Source organism: Typopeltis vanoorti, chromosome 11, assembly GCF_054136105.1.
Source record: "Typopeltis vanoorti isolate ZY-2024b chromosome 11, IOZ_Tvanoo_1.0, whole genome shotgun sequence".
NCBI lineage: Eukaryota > Metazoa > Arthropoda > Arachnida > Uropygi > Thelyphonidae > Typopeltis > Typopeltis vanoorti.
In genome coordinates this window covers 75,133,734-75,153,704 of record NC_143559.1, presented here as the reverse complement: position 1 = coordinate 75,153,704, position 19,971 = coordinate 75,133,734, and the positions used below count along the sequence as shown (strand labels likewise).

Here is a 19,971-nt window from a genome sequence, read left to right as displayed (position 1 = left end):
CTATTCTATATGCTACAGTTATATGGTGTCAATGGGGCATTATATCAAGCAATAATTAGTCTTTGAGTTGCAAGTCAGCAGTTAGAATTGAAGGAAGTACAGGAAGATGGTTTAATGTTAAATATGGTGTGAGACAAGGATGTACATTATCCTCTCTGTTATTCATCATCTATATGGATCACATTATGAAGGAAAGTGGTATTAAACATGATATCAGAATTGGAGATGTTAATGTATGTTCTTTGCTTTATGCAGACGATGTTATACTTCTAAATAAATCCGCTACAAGTCTGCAATATTCTCTGACTAAATTGAACAACTGTTGTAATAGATATGGTATGAAGGTCAGCAATAAAAATACAAAGACAATGAAAATAGGTCAAATCGTTGAAAACGTCAACAGTGTTGTGAATGGAGAACCTGTGGGACAAGTAAAACATTTCAGCTACTTAGGCACGATTTTTAGTGAAGATGGTAAATTAAATATGGAAATAGACAACATAATCAACAAAGCTGGAAGAATAGAAAGTGAATTGAATAAATTTATATGGAATAAGAGAGAAATTAGTCGGAACACTAAATGCTGTATACAAGATGGTGTTCAAACCAGTTAACTTATGGATCCGAGAGTGGGTCAGAAATAAAACACTTGACCAAAGACTAGAGACCGCAGATATGAGAGTCCTGAGAAAGATTAGAGGCGTAAACAGATGGCATCAATGGCAATATGATATTAACAACGAGGATATTAGGAAAGAACTAGACATTGTCAGCATCCAGGAAATTTTAGCAGAGCTAATCTCAGGTGGTATGGTCACTTAAACAGAATAGGCGAGGAAAGATTAGCAAAGCAAGTGTTCTCTGCTATGTTGGCAGGAAAACGACCCAGAGGAAGACCAAGGTATAGGTGGATTGATATGGTACAAAGTGCCTTAGACGATAGAAATATAAGATCTGATAATGTTGGGGTCTTGACAAGTAACACACTGATTTGGAAGAAAATTGTAGATAGGAAGTTAGTAATGATGTAAATTTTTCTATTATTATATTAGTAGAAATAAGTGTGCAGGATATAATAGTAGTACTATTATATCCTGCACACCCCTTGAGGGTGCATGTCAGGAATTTGATGATGATGAATCTGCATTTCCATGAGTAGTATCGTGCACTAGCAAGAAGGGTAACTAGTATGGTAAGAAAGGCTAAATCAAATTTTGAAAGAAAATTAGCCAAGTAGGCCAAAGTAAATCCAAAAGTTTTTTGCTATGTAGCAAGCAAGGGAAATAATGATTATGGAAAGATAACTTTACTCAGTGCTGATGGTAGGAAAGTGACAGCATTGAGGTAGATGGAGGCTCAATATATTGTAAAATATCAATGCAGATTCAGCAGTGGGCCTGTACTTTATGTCAACTTGTGTACTATGTGCAAGTGTCCCTGGTGAAGTTGTTTCATCTAAGCCTCAGTTCTGACAAGATCCCAAGGGAACGGAAAGAGGGTAAGATAGTTCTATCACATAAAGGTGGCTCGAAGACAGAAGCAACAAATTACAGACCAATCAATATCTCTGGAGTGGTGGTTCAAGTATTGGAAAAGTTGGTTAAAATTAAAATTCAATAATGGGTGAATAGGAATATGATACACTATAGGGGCAACATGGCTTTGTAAAGGGTCACTCCTGCCCTCAGTAACTTATTCACTCGTTTATAATAAGGTGACAGCAGAATTGGATAAAGGAAATGGTTACACCATGATGCTGGACTTTGCAAAGCATTTTTTCTTTTTTTTTTTAATGTTGGGCCCACATACGAGAGGTTGGTTGGTCAACCTATAGTACGTTAGTATCATATATGGGTAGTGGGTTGGGAAAGGAAAAACTGTTTACATTTGATTTAAAAGCCTGTATGTTGTATTCCTTGGGAAATACGTAAGGGGGAAGACTGTTCCACAGTACAGCAGTAGCAGCGATGAAGGAAGAGGAAAAGAAACTTGTTCTGTGGGGTTCAAGGTGTACTGAAAGGATGTTGGGCAGCAGCTGTGCGCGTTCCAATGGGCTTAGTACAGAATGGGGGAATTCTTGATGCTGTTTCAGATGAACATTTCCCATGGAAATATTTATAGAATATATACAAACTGCAGAGACCAAACATCTATGTGAGAGTGAGGGGAGTAAGTTGGTAAGTGATGGGTCATTTATCAGTCTAATTGCTCTTCTCTGTATGTCAAGCATCTTGAGAGAGCTTTTAGGAGTTTCACTGCAAATGTGAGAGCAGGATTCAATAGCCGGGCAGATTTGCAATTTGTATAAGGTTAATAGTTGTTTAGAGGTGAAGTAACGTCTTGAGCGAAAGAGAAAACCTAGTTTTTTGGAGGCTGAGGATGCAATGGCTGTGAAGTGTTTATGGCAGGAAAGACTTGATGTCAGGGTAATTCTGAGAAGAGAAATCTCATCTTGTCTGAGAATTTGAGTGTCATCAAAAATAATGCTGGAGGAAAATAGTTCTTTTTTGTGAGAAATAAGATAGAACTCGATTTTACTATTGTCGGAATATCTCTGGAGTGAGAAATAATATTGCTAATATTGCAAGAGTTGATTGTTGAAGTTGAAGGGGTTATCTGAGCATTGGAGGATGGCTTGGAGGTCAGAATTAAGGGCAGTTGGTGGTTGATGCTCTGTGAGTTGAAGTGAGTTGTGTAGAGTAGGGTTTGTAAAATGAAAGGGAGGAGGGCAATATGCTGTTGTCTGCAAAACTGTGTACTGGGTTAGAGGTCAACTGAAGTAGTCACTGATATACAGAAGAAAGAGGGTCTGTGAGAGAACTGAACCTTGTGGGACCCTAGTATTAGTTGGATGTGAGAGGATAGAGAGCTTTACCATCACATAGTGTGATGGTAGAGGGCTCCCTATGGATTGCCAGCTTCCAGACAGGAAGCTGGTAATCCATCTGCAGAAGTTCTGAGACGTTCCAAATGATGGGCGTTTCTAAGCCTTTGTGCCAGACACAGTCAAAGGCTTTAGAGATATCAAGTGCAACTACTTGGGATTCGCCAAATTTCTCCATGGCATTTGTCCAGCGATGGGTGACATATGAGAGTAGATCTCCTGTTGATCGGCATCAATGGAATCTCCGATAGAATCCAATTGAATTTGATAGAATACTGCAGTGAAAACTGTTACATAAGTTGGAGCAAATGAGTGCAACTAGTAGAGTGTCCCCAGGGCTCTATACCAGGAACACTACTCTTTAATTTGTACATTAATGATATAGCAGAAGATTTGAAAGGGGGGGGGTTCTGATGATGCAAAACTAGGGAAGGAAATAGCTGATAAAGGTGACATACATATCTTACAGGATGATTTAAATAAATTGGCAGCATAGGAAAAGGACAATGGTTGTCAATTTAATGTAGTATAATGTAAGGTAATGTACTTCAGGATGAAAAGATTATACACTGTATCACATTGATAGTACTAGTGTACAGGAAACTGATGAGGCTAGGAATCTGGGGATGACGGTGGATGGAGTTTGAAATTCAGAAGATATATTGCAAGAGTTGACAAAATAGCTCAGAGGATTACTTGGATGTTGAACACATTGACAAATAAACATAGGGAGATTATTATCTCTCTTTATAAGGCTATGATTCTGGTCACCTGCATTTCTTGGGATTGGGAAGTGGTGATGGAGAGGATTCGGAGACGAGTGACTAAGTTCGTGACAGGTCTGTGGAATGTTTTCTATGAGGATAGACTGAAGGTGTGTGGGCTGCAGAGTTTAGTTAACAGGCAGAGGAGTGGGGATATGACTGAAACTTAGAAGTTAAAGTTCCTAAAGAGATTCTATAAAAAGGTGGTCTGAAATTTTCTCGGCCTCAACCATAGCTGGCAACACTATCGTCATTTTTTCTTTCTTTCTAAGTTGGTACATTTGTCATAAGCATCCATGTGAAACTGCAAGTCATTCTATCAAGTAGTTTGTTTTATACAGCTGTCTGAGCAAACGTGTCGTCTGTATCCTTTGAAATAGATAAAATTGAGTAACATGCGATTATAAAATTCTTTGTAAAAGAAGGTTTAAACACCAAAAGAAATTCATTCGAAGTTCATAAACGTTTATGGTTACTCTTCTCCTTCGTTTTCAACAATTAAGAAATTGGCTGCCGGGTTTAAATATGACTGTACCAGCTTTGAAGATGATCTACGTGAAGGATGTCCAAAAAGTGTAACAACACCAGAAATCATTGATAAAGTGCATGATATGGTATTAGATGACCGGTGAGTCAAAGTGCATGAAATTGCTGAGACTATAGGCATTTCGAAAGAATGTGTAGGATATATTTTGTATGAAGAATTGCAAATGAAAAAGCTTGGCACAAGATGGGTGCCGCGCTTGCTCACAGCAGATCAAAAACACACTTGCATGAAAATCTCTGAACAGTGCTTGGAGCATTTTAACAAGAATAAAACTGACTTTGTGCATCGATTTATTACTATGGATGAGACGTGGATATACCATTACACACCACAATCCAAATAGCAGTCAAAACAGTGGACAGAAGTTGGTTGTTCAGCAGCAAAGAAGACAAAGTTGGTTCCATCAGTAGGAAAGGTCATTGCATCGGTGTTTTGGGATGCTAAAGACATTTTGTTTATTAATTATGTTGAAAAGGGTAAAACAATAACCGGGGAATATTATTCCGCTCTTTTAACCAGACTAAAGGAAAAAATTTGTGAGAAAAGACCCAGTTTGCAGAAGAAAAAAAAACATCTTTCATCAGGACAATGCACCTGCCCACAAAGGTGTTTTGGCAATGGGAAAATTATTCATGGATCTGCACCATGAATTGTTGGAACATCCACCCTATTTCCCAGATTTGGCTCCCTCTGTCTGACTTCTATCTATTCCCAAAACTCTTCCTCGCTGATGAGTGTTTTTCTTCGAATCATTCGAGGTGATTGCAGCTGTAGAGGGGGGTATTTTGCAGATCTTACTGAGAACCACTACAGGTACGGGATAATGGTGCTGGAGAATTTGCTGGAATAAATGTATTAATCTTAAGGGAGATTAAGTTGAAAAATAAAAATAATTTTTAAATTATAAATTCGTCTTTTCATTTTTAGGCCGACAACTTTTCAAACCACCCTCGTAAGATTGAGACAGAAAAAATTTTTCAAGACATGTGGCGGGAGTATGGGGGGGACAAGGAGTCTCACTTGAGAGTTGTGCAAAGGACTAGATTCTTAACTTGGAGAGTATTAAATGAGTGGAATGGATTGTCAGAGGCAGCATCCCTACAGTAAATGGGTTTAAAGAGATGTATGATAGGAATTGTGTTAATGGACAGAGTGGGTTTCTCATAAGAGTCTTTTGACTAAATAGAGTACCCATATATTGGGTTGGCAAATAAGTTCGTTCAGTTTTTCAGAGTGGAATGAAACATTTTATTTAATATATATAATACATACTAGTCAGTTATATATTGATCCTTTTTATCAATGATTTCTTGCTATCTGTCCACCAACTTCATTATGCCGCGTTCATAAAACTCCTGAGGTTTACTGGCAAAAACTGATCCAGGTGTCTTTTGACAGCGTCCTCATTAGCAAAGGTTTTTCAGTTCAGTGAATTCTGCAACTGATTGGAATAAGTGTTAATCGGAAGGTGCCAGGTCCGGTGAATAACAATTTTCTCTGGGTTGTTAACAATGTGTGGGGGTCTGGCGTTGTTGTGGTGAAAGATAACTCCTTTCCGATTTGCCAATTCAGGACATTTTGTGCTAATTGCAAGGGCCAGTTACGTTAACTGCAAGCAACAGACAGTTGAATGAATCATTCTGCCTGATGGTAACACCTCGTAGTGGACAACACCTTTATAATCCCACCACACAGAGAGAATGATCTTCTTTGGGTACAATCCCGCTTTTGAGGTTGTTTGCAGTGGTTCGTTCTTGTGCCCCATGATCTTTTATGTACCACGTTATCATACACAACCCACTTTTCATCTTCCGTAATCATCTGCTTCAAAAATGGGTCATTTTCTTGGCGACGTCGCAGCAAATCACAGATGGATATGCGAGCAGTCATATTGGCCTTAGTCAATTCATGCGGCACCCAAACATTGAGTTTTGAAACATATCCCAGCTTTTGCAAATGGTTTTCAACGCTTGTATGGGATATGTTCAGTACTGCAGCAATCTCATGCACTGTTTGTGACAGATTTTTGTTGACGATATCCTTCACAACACTCGAATCAACCTCGGTCGGGCGACCGGCGCGAGGCGAATCTGACGTCAAAATCTCAAGAATGGAATTTGGCAAACCACGTTTGGCATACACATTCTTTTAAGGCACCGTTCCTATATACGCTGCATATTTTTTTTTATGGGTCTCTGCAGCTCGTTTGCCTTTTTTGAAATAAAAAGGCAAAATATGCTGGTAATGTATGTTATTTCCTTCCATTTCTAAAAATATGTTACACACACACGCAACTGAAGTAGGCCGAACGAAAATTTACTGAAAGGTTATGTGAAATGTCGCCTTTCAAATGTACAATAGCGTTGCGCAGTAGCACAACAATAGCGACAGGTGAAGCGGTGTAAACTTGTACTAACGCATAAACCGAACGAACTTATTTGCCAACCCAATATATAAATAAAAATAATAATTAATGAAAGCTGGCTCTCAGAGACAGACATAATAACTGCCATTGAGTGTAAAGGGTGCAGTATTTTTAGGAGAGGCAGCCAGGAGAGGAGAGACATGCTACTAATAATATGGTTTATTTAAGTCTGGTTAATGTAGAGAGCTAATAACTGTCTCTCCTCTATATTAATAACTGTCCATGTAGCAGCAAGTGTGAAGCTATCTAGTGTGAAGCAATCTTCACATTAGATATGAAGCTATCTAGTGTGAATCAAAGTTGAATGAGATCATGCATGTGGTGGGGTGTTATTATAAACCTAGTGGATCAGATACTGGTGATGATGAAATGCATTACCAAATCAACTTGATGGTTGTTAAACAAGTAGTCATCTGAACGTTGAGTGGGTAGCAATGAAATCTCATGAGAAAAATTAAACTAAGTTTATTGAGCTATTGCGAGACAATTTCCTCGAGCAGCATGTGACGAAAAGAACTCAAGGTTAAAGAGCATTAGAATTGATTGTAGTGTCAGAGGGAGTTTCAATTAAAGACATGAACGTTCTACTCCTGGTTGGTGACAGTGACCATGCTGTATTGATCAGGAAAGTGGCTAAGTATATGGATGTTTCATTCAGAAAGTGTTACCATACTGACCTGCAATGCAGATTATGAAAAACTAAGGAGAATACTAGGTTTGTTCCATAGCATCTGTTGCTAAATGGAAAGAATATACAGCAGTGCATGGGAGGCATTAAAAAAGTACTTAACTGATGCAATATCAGAATGTGTCCTTGAGTTCGAAGAATAAATAGGGGAGCAGTAAGATGGATGTACAATTTTATTACAAGATTCTTAAGAAAAAGACAATATGGAAGGAATATGGTGTACATAACAGTGTACAATTCAATATTGACTTCTGAAAATTCATTTTTTATTTCGACTGCACCATAAGAAATCTCAGATAAGATTTAAATATATTTCCTAAAGAAAAAGCACTTCACTTAGCACGGAATTACTTCTGACTCTCAACACTTTATCAAAGCAACATAAATCTCTATTCTACAGTTGTGGCAAACTATCCCCTTTAGTCATATAGGTTCGATTTGCCTGATTCCTGCATTGGTATGCAGGAATCAGGCAAATTATTTGACAAAGAAAACAATTTATTCATACTAATCAAGTTACAGTAGAGGTTAATACTAAGCACACAAAATATTTATGACTCTATACTTCTCATTAACTTTAGCTAGGAGCTTAAACTATTCAAGAATCGATTCATTGTAGAAATGATCTACAATGCCATACAACAGGCAAGTTTAACCATTAGGCAACAATACACGCTATCTAATCTCACAACTCAGAAGGTAAATTCTCAATATTTAGCTAATAGCCTTCAGCCCTGAAGTAATATTAACAAATTCAATAGGGCAATCTTTGCTACAAATCCTGCCTTTAGTTAATCGTATATAGAAGATCTTACTTGGTATTAAATCATCTAGTCCACGTCGGTCGATCCTTGAGATCATTACCATCTATTTCATTCCGTTATTTCTTTTCACACATGGGCACCTTTATCGACATCGACGGGGCACTTCTAGGCAAATAGCAGCTGGAAGTCCAGAACTCACTTCTTTCACTGCTTAAATGACCTACCTACCTTGGGGTGTCTGTTGGCTGGAACGGGACCCCTGACCTAGAATTGACGGGACATACACGAACCAGGAGCTGGAACAGAAAACTGAGCGAACGTGTGCTTATCCAGAGACGACCATCGATAACGGCCTCCCTTCTTTAGTGGTCAACTGGCTACTTACAACCGACTTTCCCCAATGAACACCCACTATAATGACTGACTTTCTCTGATGAAAAAAAACTTGGTGACCTGCTCCCTGACGACGACCCTCCCCTGTTTGCCCTCTATATCTCCTCCTTTTAAGCTGCTCCATTGACCTTGGATTTTGCTACCTTTTCATTCCCTTGGGCCTTGATTTTGCCGTAATACCTGAACGCATTCCTTATTTCGATTTTTTGCATAATATCGAACATAATCTATCAGGACTTTCCAGCGATTTGAAGTTGCGACTTCTCTTTTTAAAACCAAGTTAACGCCATGTAATTTATCAAGTGCTGAAATCCATGGGCTGACTTCATTAAGAAAAAATAATGAAATATCTATTTCAAAAGCTGATAAAGAAAAAGCTGTTGTGATCATGGATAAGACTGACTATGAGAGAAAAGTAACCAGCCTTTTACAAGATACCTACACCTATCAAGAAATCAATCATAATCCTACTAATTCGTAAATTAAACAATTAAATAAGTTGCTTGATGAAGTTATCAGTTGGGATCAAAACTTCATGGATAAACTGCGCACTCATTTTGGAAGAACTCCTCGCTTATATGGCCTCCCAAAAATCCAGTAAGACCCCATCGTGAATTGTATTGACTCGCCCGCTTATCGAATTGCTAAACTGCCCTTACTGGACATTCTAGATCTTTCATCAAAAATTCAATACATTTTCTTGAAAAAATCAAGGATGTTCAAATCAAAGAGTCTGACTTATTAGTCAGTTTTGATATTGTTTCCCTTTCTACCAATATTCTATTAGCAGACAGGGTCAACTTACTATATGATGATTACCTTCCAGATATTGCAAAGATTTTTGAATTCGTTATACATTCAGGTTATTTCAGCTGGAAAAACAAGATCTACAAACAAGTTGAAGGTACTGCCATGGGTAGCCCTCTGTCTCCACATTTGGCAAACTATTTTTTGAAACATCTGGAAGACACTTTGTTTTCATCGATTCATTCCCAACCCTCTCTTTGGTTTCGTTATGTCGATGATGTTTTTGCTATTTCGTCACATGCTGAAGAGGAACTTACCACATTTCTACAACAGATAAATAGCCTTAACCCCATGCATTCAGTTCACCATGGAAAAAGAAAAGTCTGGTGGTTTACCATTCTTGGACGTCTTACACGCACATCCTCTGGTACTTTGTCTACAAGTGTCTATCGAAAACCTACTTTTACTGGCAGTTACATTCATCAAAAGTCTGCTCATCACACCTCTCAAAAAATTGACATTATCAAATCTTTAATTAATAGAGAACATAAAGTGTGCTCCTCTCCATCAAGCTTACAACAAGAACTTTTCACTATAAAAAAGTTAATAGAATCTAATGGTTACAACCATAATCAGATCCAACAGATAATTGACTCCTATGTTCCAACACCTCAGGATTCTTCAACAAACCACAGAGTTCCAATCCCTTACATTTCAGGCATCTCAGAACCTATAGGCAGAATTTTGAAGAAGTATCATCTTATTCCGACATATTTTCTTATCAACAAAATTTCTCACTTGTTGCCATCTATAAAAGACAAACTGTCACCTCTATCATTGGCTGGTGTTGACCAGATACCATGTGAATGCAATTGTGGGAGGCACACACACACACTATTGGACACAATGCTCATCCAACCATGCCTTAAAATGATTGAATGTGTCTATATTCACAACACACTCAGGCAATGCATTCCACTCACCAACCACTCTCCATACAAAGAATCTACTCCTCACTACTCTGCTCACACTCTCTTTATATTCCAGTAATGACCTATTTTTCTACCCCCCCACCTCCAATTCTGTGAAAAATCTCTTCCATAAATATGTTATCAGTTGAATCAACCTTCCATGATGAGTCTGTTAACTCCATATTTACTCCAGCTGGCTTTTCATACTTCGTGTTTCCAATGGCTTCGTCAACCTCAAATACTGATATGTAGTTCTGATTGCATTTTTCTTATATATCTACCACTGTTTTGTTACTACCATTTAACAATTTTTCAAAGTCCTCAGCAGTGGCAGCTCGTGGGTTCAAATCGTGGGAGTGCTGCAACTTTCGAAATATGCATACCCACTGTAAGTACAGTATATACGTGTTTGGATAAAATATCAAAATTATATTAAAAATTTAAAAAAATTAAACATAAAACAATATTGTTTATTATTGATAAAATTATACAGTTTGGTATAATTCAAAATTACTTAAAAATAAAATCCATTTTCAAAACACACTCCAATAATGTTCTAAAATAAAAACTATAGCAAATGTTATATCTTTAATTGTAATGTCCAAATATTTAAAGAGAGGGAGTAAACACGATAAGCATTACAAACACTCGACTACTGGCGCAAACTGCATTTAAACAATAGTGGAACAGCGTGACAGACAGTGCCGCATTATGTTAATAGGTCGCATCTCACTACGACGTGCATATGCTTGAGTGCATAGCAATATGACACTGTGGTAAACACAGTGCTGCTAGCGTCTTTCACCCTCCTAAGTGCTACCAGATGGATTTTTATTATTTTTTATACAAAATAAGAGAATTGTATAGGATTGTTGATGATAAAATTAAATATTACAAACAAATAGAAATTAATTAATAAATATATTTATATATCAAGAAAAACTGGGGTGCTGCACGAGCTGCCCCTGGTCCTCAGACTTCTAGAATATCTTTAGTTTTTATGTCATCTTCATCTTCATTACAATTCCTCCATTTCAAAGCTTTTCAATAGCCTCTAGAACATTTCATCATTTTACAATATTTATTATTATTATCGTTATTACACCTTCCATGGAGTCGGCACTCATTGTGGAAAGTTTATCTAAATGACAACACATTTATCATACTGAACTTAAAATCCTCAATCATTAAAATCTCTGCATTGACAACATACTCCAGTAATGCATATCATTCACTGACAATTCTCCACATAAAAAATTCACAACACTCTTACATAACTTTCAGGGATGGCCTCTGGTTCTTCTCCTCTTGCATTAGAATACTCTTTTTATAATCCCATCTGGATTAATCTGATAAAATTTCCTCACTAATTTAAATGTCTATTATATCACCTCTTTTCCTCTTATCCAAACTCTACAATCCACGTTCCTTCAAACTCTCCCTCTCTATATATCCAGCATTCCAGAGCCCTGATATTGCCTTAATCATTTGTCTCCCTCTCCAAAGTTTCCATGTTACACTGAAAATCAGGTGACCAAATCAGAGCACAATAGTTCAAGTGTGGTCTGACCAGTGCTTTATACAGTGGCACAACCACCTCCTTATCCCTACATGTTAGAGTTCTTCTTATCATACTAGCACTACAATGCGCAGTTTTTGCAGCACTGTAATATGCCCTCTAAACTTCAATTTACTGTCAACCATCACTCCCAACTCTCTAATCTCATCCACTTCCTGAAGTACAGCACTGTCAATATAGTACACAGCCTTATATTTCTACACTACAAAATGCAACATCTCGCACTTATTAATATTAAAACTATAACCCCTTTGCCCGAGTCAGAATATATTGATCCATATCTTCTTAAAGAGAATTAACCTCAACAAGGCTACTTATAATTCTCCAACTTTGCATCATTAGCAAACAACTGAAGATCCTCAATCAGTCCACATGATATATCATTTACAAATAAGTTAAACAGCAGAGTGGGGAGGCAAGGACAAAACACCGGGGCACGCCACTTAGTTATCTTATTTTTTTGATATATCTAACTGATATACCATCCATTTCCATGAACTGCAACTTGTACACCAATTTATTATTGTGGTAATCTGTCAAACACTTTTGCAAAGTCCAGGAATATCATTGTATATGATTGCCCCTTATCTAACACAATCATTACCTTATCATAAAATGTAAGTAAATTGCTAAAACAATACTTACCCTTTATAAATTCATGCTGACCATCAAAGAATACTATGTCCATCAACTTCTATCTTCTTACCAAAGTCTTCATATGACTTCTGTTTAGCTACTTTCACACATACAGGGTGTTCGGGATAAATTTGACAGTTTCGTAAGGAAAAAGAAAATCTTCTTTGTATCTATTAAATTTAATGAATTGACAAAAAAACATTACAGGCAGAGTTAATTACAATACTATCAACAAGATTTACTCAAAATAACCACCATTAGCATCGATCACAGCTTCAATTCTGCTTCGGAACCTCGAACAAGCTGATGCTACAGTCTCCCTGGGAAGGGCCGCAAAAACTGTTTTAATTTTATCCATTAACTGGGCTTTTGTATTACTGGAAGTGCGATTGGTGTCTTTTTCAACTGCGCCCCATACAAAATAATCCATGGGGTTAAGGTCTGGGGAGTTTGGAGGCCAAACATTTGGACTGGTGAAGTCGTAGAAATTTTCAGACAACCATTTTTGACTTTTCCCAGAGGTGTGGCAAGAGGCCGAATCCTGCTGCCATACATACGGCCTACCATTGGCTACCCTTGTTATCCAGGGCTTGACTACAGTTAGCAACTCCACGAACAAAGCCCGAATTCCAATGCCAGGGTTCTTCAACACCTGTTCCTGCAGATTTGCGAGGAATTCTGCTGTACGAACGCAATCAGATCGTCTGCTAGGGATCTTTCTTCTTGCTACATCCTCGTAGTCACCATTGCAAGTCTCTAGTTCATGCCTGATTGTTTTTACTGTATTCAGGGAGCATTGGGCAGCAGTCGTAATATCCTTATTTTGATGGCGGGCACGAATCATCATGATACAAGTTATTCTCTTCCATGATTCAGGTGGGTTCCAGCTATCCATCCTTTCTGACATCTTGTATATGAATGAAGAAGGGTCCAAACTTTTAAATGAAGAGAAGTGTGTGTTAATACATGTAACTTACGGAAAAATATAATAAATTATAAATATGTCAAATTTATCCCGAACACCCTGTACATGAGCTATCTTGTATTTTCTTTATATTCTGTCAGTCTCAAGCTGACTTATCTGTCAGCAGTTTAAAAAGCCATGATCTGAAAATCCCATTTCCTCTTCAAACAAAGAAATTAACAATATGATAAAATCGTCTATACTTCTATTGTACATTTCTCCATGTCTATGTACATCCTTATGTTGGAAAGATGGTGTCAGTAAAGACTAGTCCATAGTCTTATAATATATGCTATATTTCTAATCGGGATAGACTATAATATCAGAGCTCTAGAACATTGGCTATGGAGAAAGGTTAAAGGAAAATAAATTACAGAGTTTAGTGGATGGGAGGGAAAAGAGGTGATATGATAGAGATGTTTAAGTTAGATGATTTTATATATGTGTATAATTGAGTACATGTATACTCGTATACCTACTGTTAGTCCTCCATTATTATTATAATTTTATTATTATTTGTACAGGTGCTCACTCCATGGAATCAAGAGATTCATTGCAAGAGATCCACACTATCCATTAAGACAATGCCTACCATACACCCATATAAACTTATTTACTGCTTCGGGTGCTCACAACCACCTCTGGCAATTCATTTCACTTATTTACCACTCTCCATGTAAAGAACCTAGTCTGCATATCCCTACTCCACCTTATTATTCCCACATATTAAAAAATTTCTTTTGTACAAATTGCATATAATCCCTTTGGTACCATATAAGTTTCTATCATGTCACCTCTCCTCTTTGGTGACCTGTGTTTTTGGGCCACTGGGAGGTGGTGGAGAGGATTCAGAGAAGAGTGACAAGCTCACGATAGGTCTGTGGAATGTTTCCTATGAGAATAGACTGAAGGGGTGTGGGTTGCAGAGTTTAGCGTGACCTTGTCACTCTTCTCTGAATCCTCTCCACCACCTCCCTAGCGTGAGCTTGTCACTCTTCTCTGAATCCTCTCCACCACCTCCCAGTGGCCAGTGCACAGATCAATATGTGGCTGAATCATAGCCTAAAAAAAAGAGGGATAATAACAACTCCCTTATCTTTACTTGTCAATGTGTTCTTCAACATCTAAGTAGTCCTCTGAGCTTTTTTGCCAAAGCTTACAATATTATCCTGTGAATTTTAAATCTCTGTCTACCATTATCCCCAAATCCTTAGTCTCATCAATTTCTTGCAACCTAGTACCATTAATATGATACAAAAGTATGAAATCCTTTCATCCCAAATCTTACATTTTACAACATTAAATTGAAAACCATTATTCTTTTCCCACACTGCCAATTTATTTAAGTCATCCTGCAAGATATCTATATCACCTTTACCAACTATTGCCTTCCTCAGTTTCACATCATCAACAAACAACTGAATATCCTCCTCAAATCTTCCATTATATCATTAATGTATAAATTAAAGAGTAGTGGTCCTAGTATAGAGCTCTGGGGCACCTAGTCCTCCTCATCTGCCCTGATTCCACTCCACCATACATCACCCTCTGATGATGTCTGTCAATCAGCCATCCCCTTATCCATGCCACCAATCTCATATATCCAAACTACGTAATAATTTTCCATGTGGTATTCTGTCAAATACCTTTGCAAAGTCAAGCAATATCATGGTGAAGTCATTTCCTGCATCCAATTCTGTATTGTAAAATGATAGGAAATAAATTATTGAGGCAGGACCTCCCTTTTACAAAATCATGCTGCCCCGTATAAGTGTATCATATTTCTATCCATCCATTCCTGAATTTTACTTTTAACCAACTTTTTCAATATTTGAACTACCACTCAAGAGAAACTAATTGGTCAGTAATTCGCTACTTCTGTTTTTGAGCCACTTTTACTCTTTCCACTCCCTTGGAACCTTGCCAGAGCTGAGACTTAGAATAAACAACTTCGTCAGGGGCACTGCCAGTTCAATTGCACATTCTCATAGCACACAAGATGACATAACATCCAGGCCCACTGCTGTATTCATTGATATTTTTCAATACACTGAGTACCTCTAGTTCATCTACCTCAATTCTCACATTAGTAACTGCAAGGTCACCATCTCAATGAAATACCTTTGCAAAGCAATTAATTGATAACTGAACTATTTCTTCTGTCTCTGTCATTTTCCTACAAATCAGCACCGAGTAAAGTTATCTTTCCATAATCAGTCTTTCTCTTACTTGCTACATAGCAAAAAAAAAAACCGAGATTTACTTTGGCATACTTAGCTAATTTTCTCTCATTTTTAATTTTCTTGTTAGCCTTCTTCTTATGCTTTATATTGCTCATAAGCATGCTATTAGCTAATTTTTGTTTATATTCCTTCCATAATGATTTCTTTCTTTTTTTTTTGCAGCTCCTGCTTTATATTGCTACTTATCAACTCAATCTCCACTTGGTATATCCTCCCATCCCTAGGTGTGCTGTGTGATACCTTGCCCAAACAATCCCCGACCATTTCCTATACTCTAATGAAATTCACTCTATGTAGCTGCTTCTTATCCCATGGCACTATTCCAAGTTGCCTCCCAAGTTTGTCATAACTGTCAGCTATGTAGTTCCCATAAACCCTTTCTTGAATGAATTTCCACACGTTTGAGCCCAGGAAAAGCTTGTATGGTCACTTTCACTCATTGTAGGCAGAGTTGCATAGACAGATCTTCTGATGCTATTTCCAGATCCAAACACTCTCAAACTCCTTGTCCCCTCCATCATGTGCTATTTCTAACTATCCCTTAATAACTGTATAAATTCCATTTTACTATGTGTCCTTCCTTCCAATCTATATCTCCATAGTCTACCATGATAAATGTTTGGCCTGCAATCATTGTGTTAATCTGCCGATGCACATCTTCCATATTTTCTGAACCCCAAGCCTACAGCAGCAACAGCCAACAATATATTTCATCCTACTGGCTTCTATTTCACACCAGACAGCCTCAAATGAACCACTTCCCTCAGACTGGTTGAAGTTCTTTGGCTATCATTAATAACATCCCTCCTGCACTATTTCCTTTATCTTCTCAGAAAATACAATATTCATTACATTCTCTCCATGTAATTAGATCATTCTCTGACAACAAGGTCTTGCTGATGCCAATAATTTTGGACTAAGTCAAACTGAAATGGCAAAAACTCCTCTCCTTCATTTCTGATACTTTGGCCATTCAATCAATATCCTCTTGAGCTCACAGTTAACCTTATGTTATCACCTGCCCATTCATATTTGAAAACTGAGAAACTGTGCTCAGCTCTTCACTGTCGTTCCTGCACTCACGTTCATATAAATCCCATGAGTGGCTAGTCACATGCCTGATTACTTCCAAATTTTCACTGAACAACACTTTTTCAAAGCATCTAACTCCAAAACCATTCATGTGCAGTCCATCATTTCCATGGACAAAATATCCTTTTGTCCATGATATTTACTCCATACATCTATAAACTGCACAATATTCCTCCTACACAATTTTCTCACTGACAATCTTGGATTTTCTTCTCCATTCTATCCTATTATACCAAGGCAGAAGACTCACAATTTTTACTTTCTTACTCTTCATTTTTGATTCTTCCAACAACTCTTTCATACCCTGTCATTGCATATTTCTCACCTTTCAAATCATTTGTGCCTGCCAAACCAATTAAATAATTCACTTCTTTCTTCTGTAAATTTCAGCTTACAGATAGCAAGCTGAAATTAGTCTAAATTAATGAAACTTACAGCTTCATTAACATCCTGATCTCTGCATCTGGGAAACATGTTTTCATCACTTTTCCATTAAGTATACCTCTTACTGGAATACTCATAAAATACTTTTTCTTTCCACCCAGTTTCTCACACGTTTATGTTTTTCTCATTCTGTCTTTCTTTCTCCCTCTTGCTGTGCTAGACACCAATTGTTAATCCAGTCACTCAAGCTCATATTCTGTCCTATGAAGGAGTCTGCATAAGCATGCAATTTCTTTCTACACTGGCATCTCATCATGCACATTATTGCTTTCATCCACTTCCTTCAAACTCTCATTTGTTAAATTTTCTCACCATTTCTGTAATATTGCCAGTCTGGTTGGCCGAGTGGTTAGCATATCTGCTCTCCAGCCAAAAGGCTGCGGGTTCAAATTCCGCCGTGGGCATGGATGTTTGTGATTGTCTGTGAAGTACTAGTGGTGGTAGTTGTTGGTAGATGGCATTGGTGTAGATGATGAAGATGATGTTCTGCTGTTCACGCCCGATAAGAAAACCACATTTTTTATTTATTGATACCCTTCCTAAAGACTCAAATTTCTCAGTGTGTGTGTGTGTGTGTGTGTGTGTGTGTGTGTGTGTGTGTGTACACACAAGGGAGGGGGGGTCTGGAAAGTTCTGATAAACGCCTAGAATAAAAATGGTATTAAAGCAACTGATATAACCATAAGAAAGGATATACAGGGATATAAGAACATAAGTTACCTTCATAACCATGCTACTAGTATGTTCTTTCTTGTGGTTATATCAGTTGCATTAATATCATTTTTGTTCTAGGTGTTTATCAGAACCTTCTAGATCTCTTTGTGTACACACACATACACTACTATCTTTATTAGAACTATATATAATTACAAATAAGTCATGTTTAATTTACCATGCTAAAATTTTTTGACACATTATTTAAAAAAAACTCCATGTATTAAAGAGGTTTATGTTCATGTTTAGCGTGCTATTGTTACTTCCTCTTTCCTTGACTGATGTGAAGAAGATATAGTTAATTTCTCTACCAGCACTACCTTTGTTCTATTGGAACTCTATACATCGTAGTGCCTATTTGAAGTCATTGTCAGTGTTTACACTGGTTAAATTATATGATATCCCTGCAGAGCATGAAAATACATATCCAGTTTCAGCTATTGAAAATACAATTTGGTCGTCCACGCATCAAAGTAGAATTAGTAATCTTTGTGTTCAGCATTATCCAAATGTATACCTACTGAGTTATGTCATATGAAAGTGAAGACTAGACATTTTGCCAGAAGTTCGCATAAGCACTTTGCAGACTTTTCTCCTCTTAGTTATGTAACTCAATTTTTTTCATTACTGATCGTATTAAATAAGACCCAACAGCAATATGAGAAATTTAAGAAACAGTTTTGCAGTTTGTTTTAATAAAGCAGTATGTAAGCATAAAAAAAAATTAGATATTACAGAAGTTGTCATCTTTTTGTTTTGCAAGAAAAAAAACTAATTTTGTATGAAAAAATACTCATGTTGCTACTCCCAAGAAGCACATTAGCCTTTACATACATAACTGCATAATCGAAAAAATAAAATAAAATAATATAAACAACCTACACATCATACATGTATATATTTTATATGTTACCTATTTAGATATTTCAAGACACTATCATCAGTTTCTTCAGCCCTAACCAGTGGAATAATTCTAAAAGAAATGCAAACATTAAATAATCAAAAATACTGACAAAGAAAAACGACTATGTTTCATAATTGACTTATTTTCTAAGTCACAATATAGATTAAATAAATGAAATTTCTTTAAGTAATTCTGCAACATTAAGTAATTTTAATGTTTTTTATGCTTTTAATGTCATTAATATATCATCAATTCCTGATACATATATATATATATACCCTAAAGGGGATACAGGACATAATGATAGTATGCATAATTAAGTTTACATTATTACTGGCTTCCTATGAGCAATTTTCATCCAAATTATTCTGTTAAGTGTCAGGCTCCAAAAATGTTTCGTGTTACAATTTCATGTCTTCTAATTTGGATATTGTCATCTTTACATAGATACCTGTTTTGCCGAGCAAAACTAAACATTGGTTTAAGTGATCATAACCACATTTAGATTAACTCCACTCACACATTCCTTAATACCAAAAATGTCAAGTTCCTTTCTAATATTTTTGATTCTGCAACTGATGCCATCTGACACCCACAAAAATCATAGGCATTAGTGTGATATGGTATTTTCAGGGAAGACAGAGAACAGCAGAGAGAGAGAGAGAGAGAAAGAGAGAGGTTTCTAATGATAACAGAATTGCAACCAATAAAAGCAGAAGTTCAGGAAGAAGCAGAGTTGAGGGAAGCAGCACATTTGAAGTTTAAATTTTAAGTTTAAAACCCATGAAAGTTGTAAACCTATCATAAGTTAGTATCATTTGTGAGATATGGATTAAAAAAAATTTTTTTTTTTATTATTTATTATTTTTAACATCTGACCTCCGAGGAGAGTCAGAGACTCATTACAGGAGGTACATGCAATTGCACACAATGGTCATCCAACCATGCCTTAAACTGATTCAATGTGTCGACATTCACAACACACGCAGGCAATGCATTTCACTCAACAACCACTCTCCATGTAGGAAATCTTTTCCTCACATCCTCCTTATACAGTTTCCAGCAATGGCCTCTTATTCCACACCTCTCCCATTCTATGAAAAATCTCTTCCAACAACCGCTGACTAGTTCATGTCTCAATCATATCTCCCCCTCCCCTCCTATTCACAAGGCTTTGAAATTTACATTCTCTCAATCTGTCCTTGTACTCCA

General features: G+C 37.0%; 1 protein-coding gene across 2 annotated transcripts in view; it reads right to left on the bottom strand.

Moving 5' to 3' along the window:
* LOC150101749 (corrinoid adenosyltransferase MMAB-like) overlaps window positions 1-19,971 on the bottom strand; it is a 134,352-nt gene that overhangs the window by 23,582 nt on the left and 90,799 nt on the right. For both annotated transcript variants that reach the window (XR_016549092.1, XM_090401058.1), the window contains one exon: window positions 18,769-18,828. Coding sequence is in view for 1 of the 2 variants with exons in the window: in XM_090401058.1 (XP_090257184.1) it covers window positions 18,769-18,828 (60 nt within the window). In the remaining variant the exon portion in view is untranslated. The remainder of the gene's footprint in view (window positions 1-18,768; window positions 18,829-19,971) is intronic.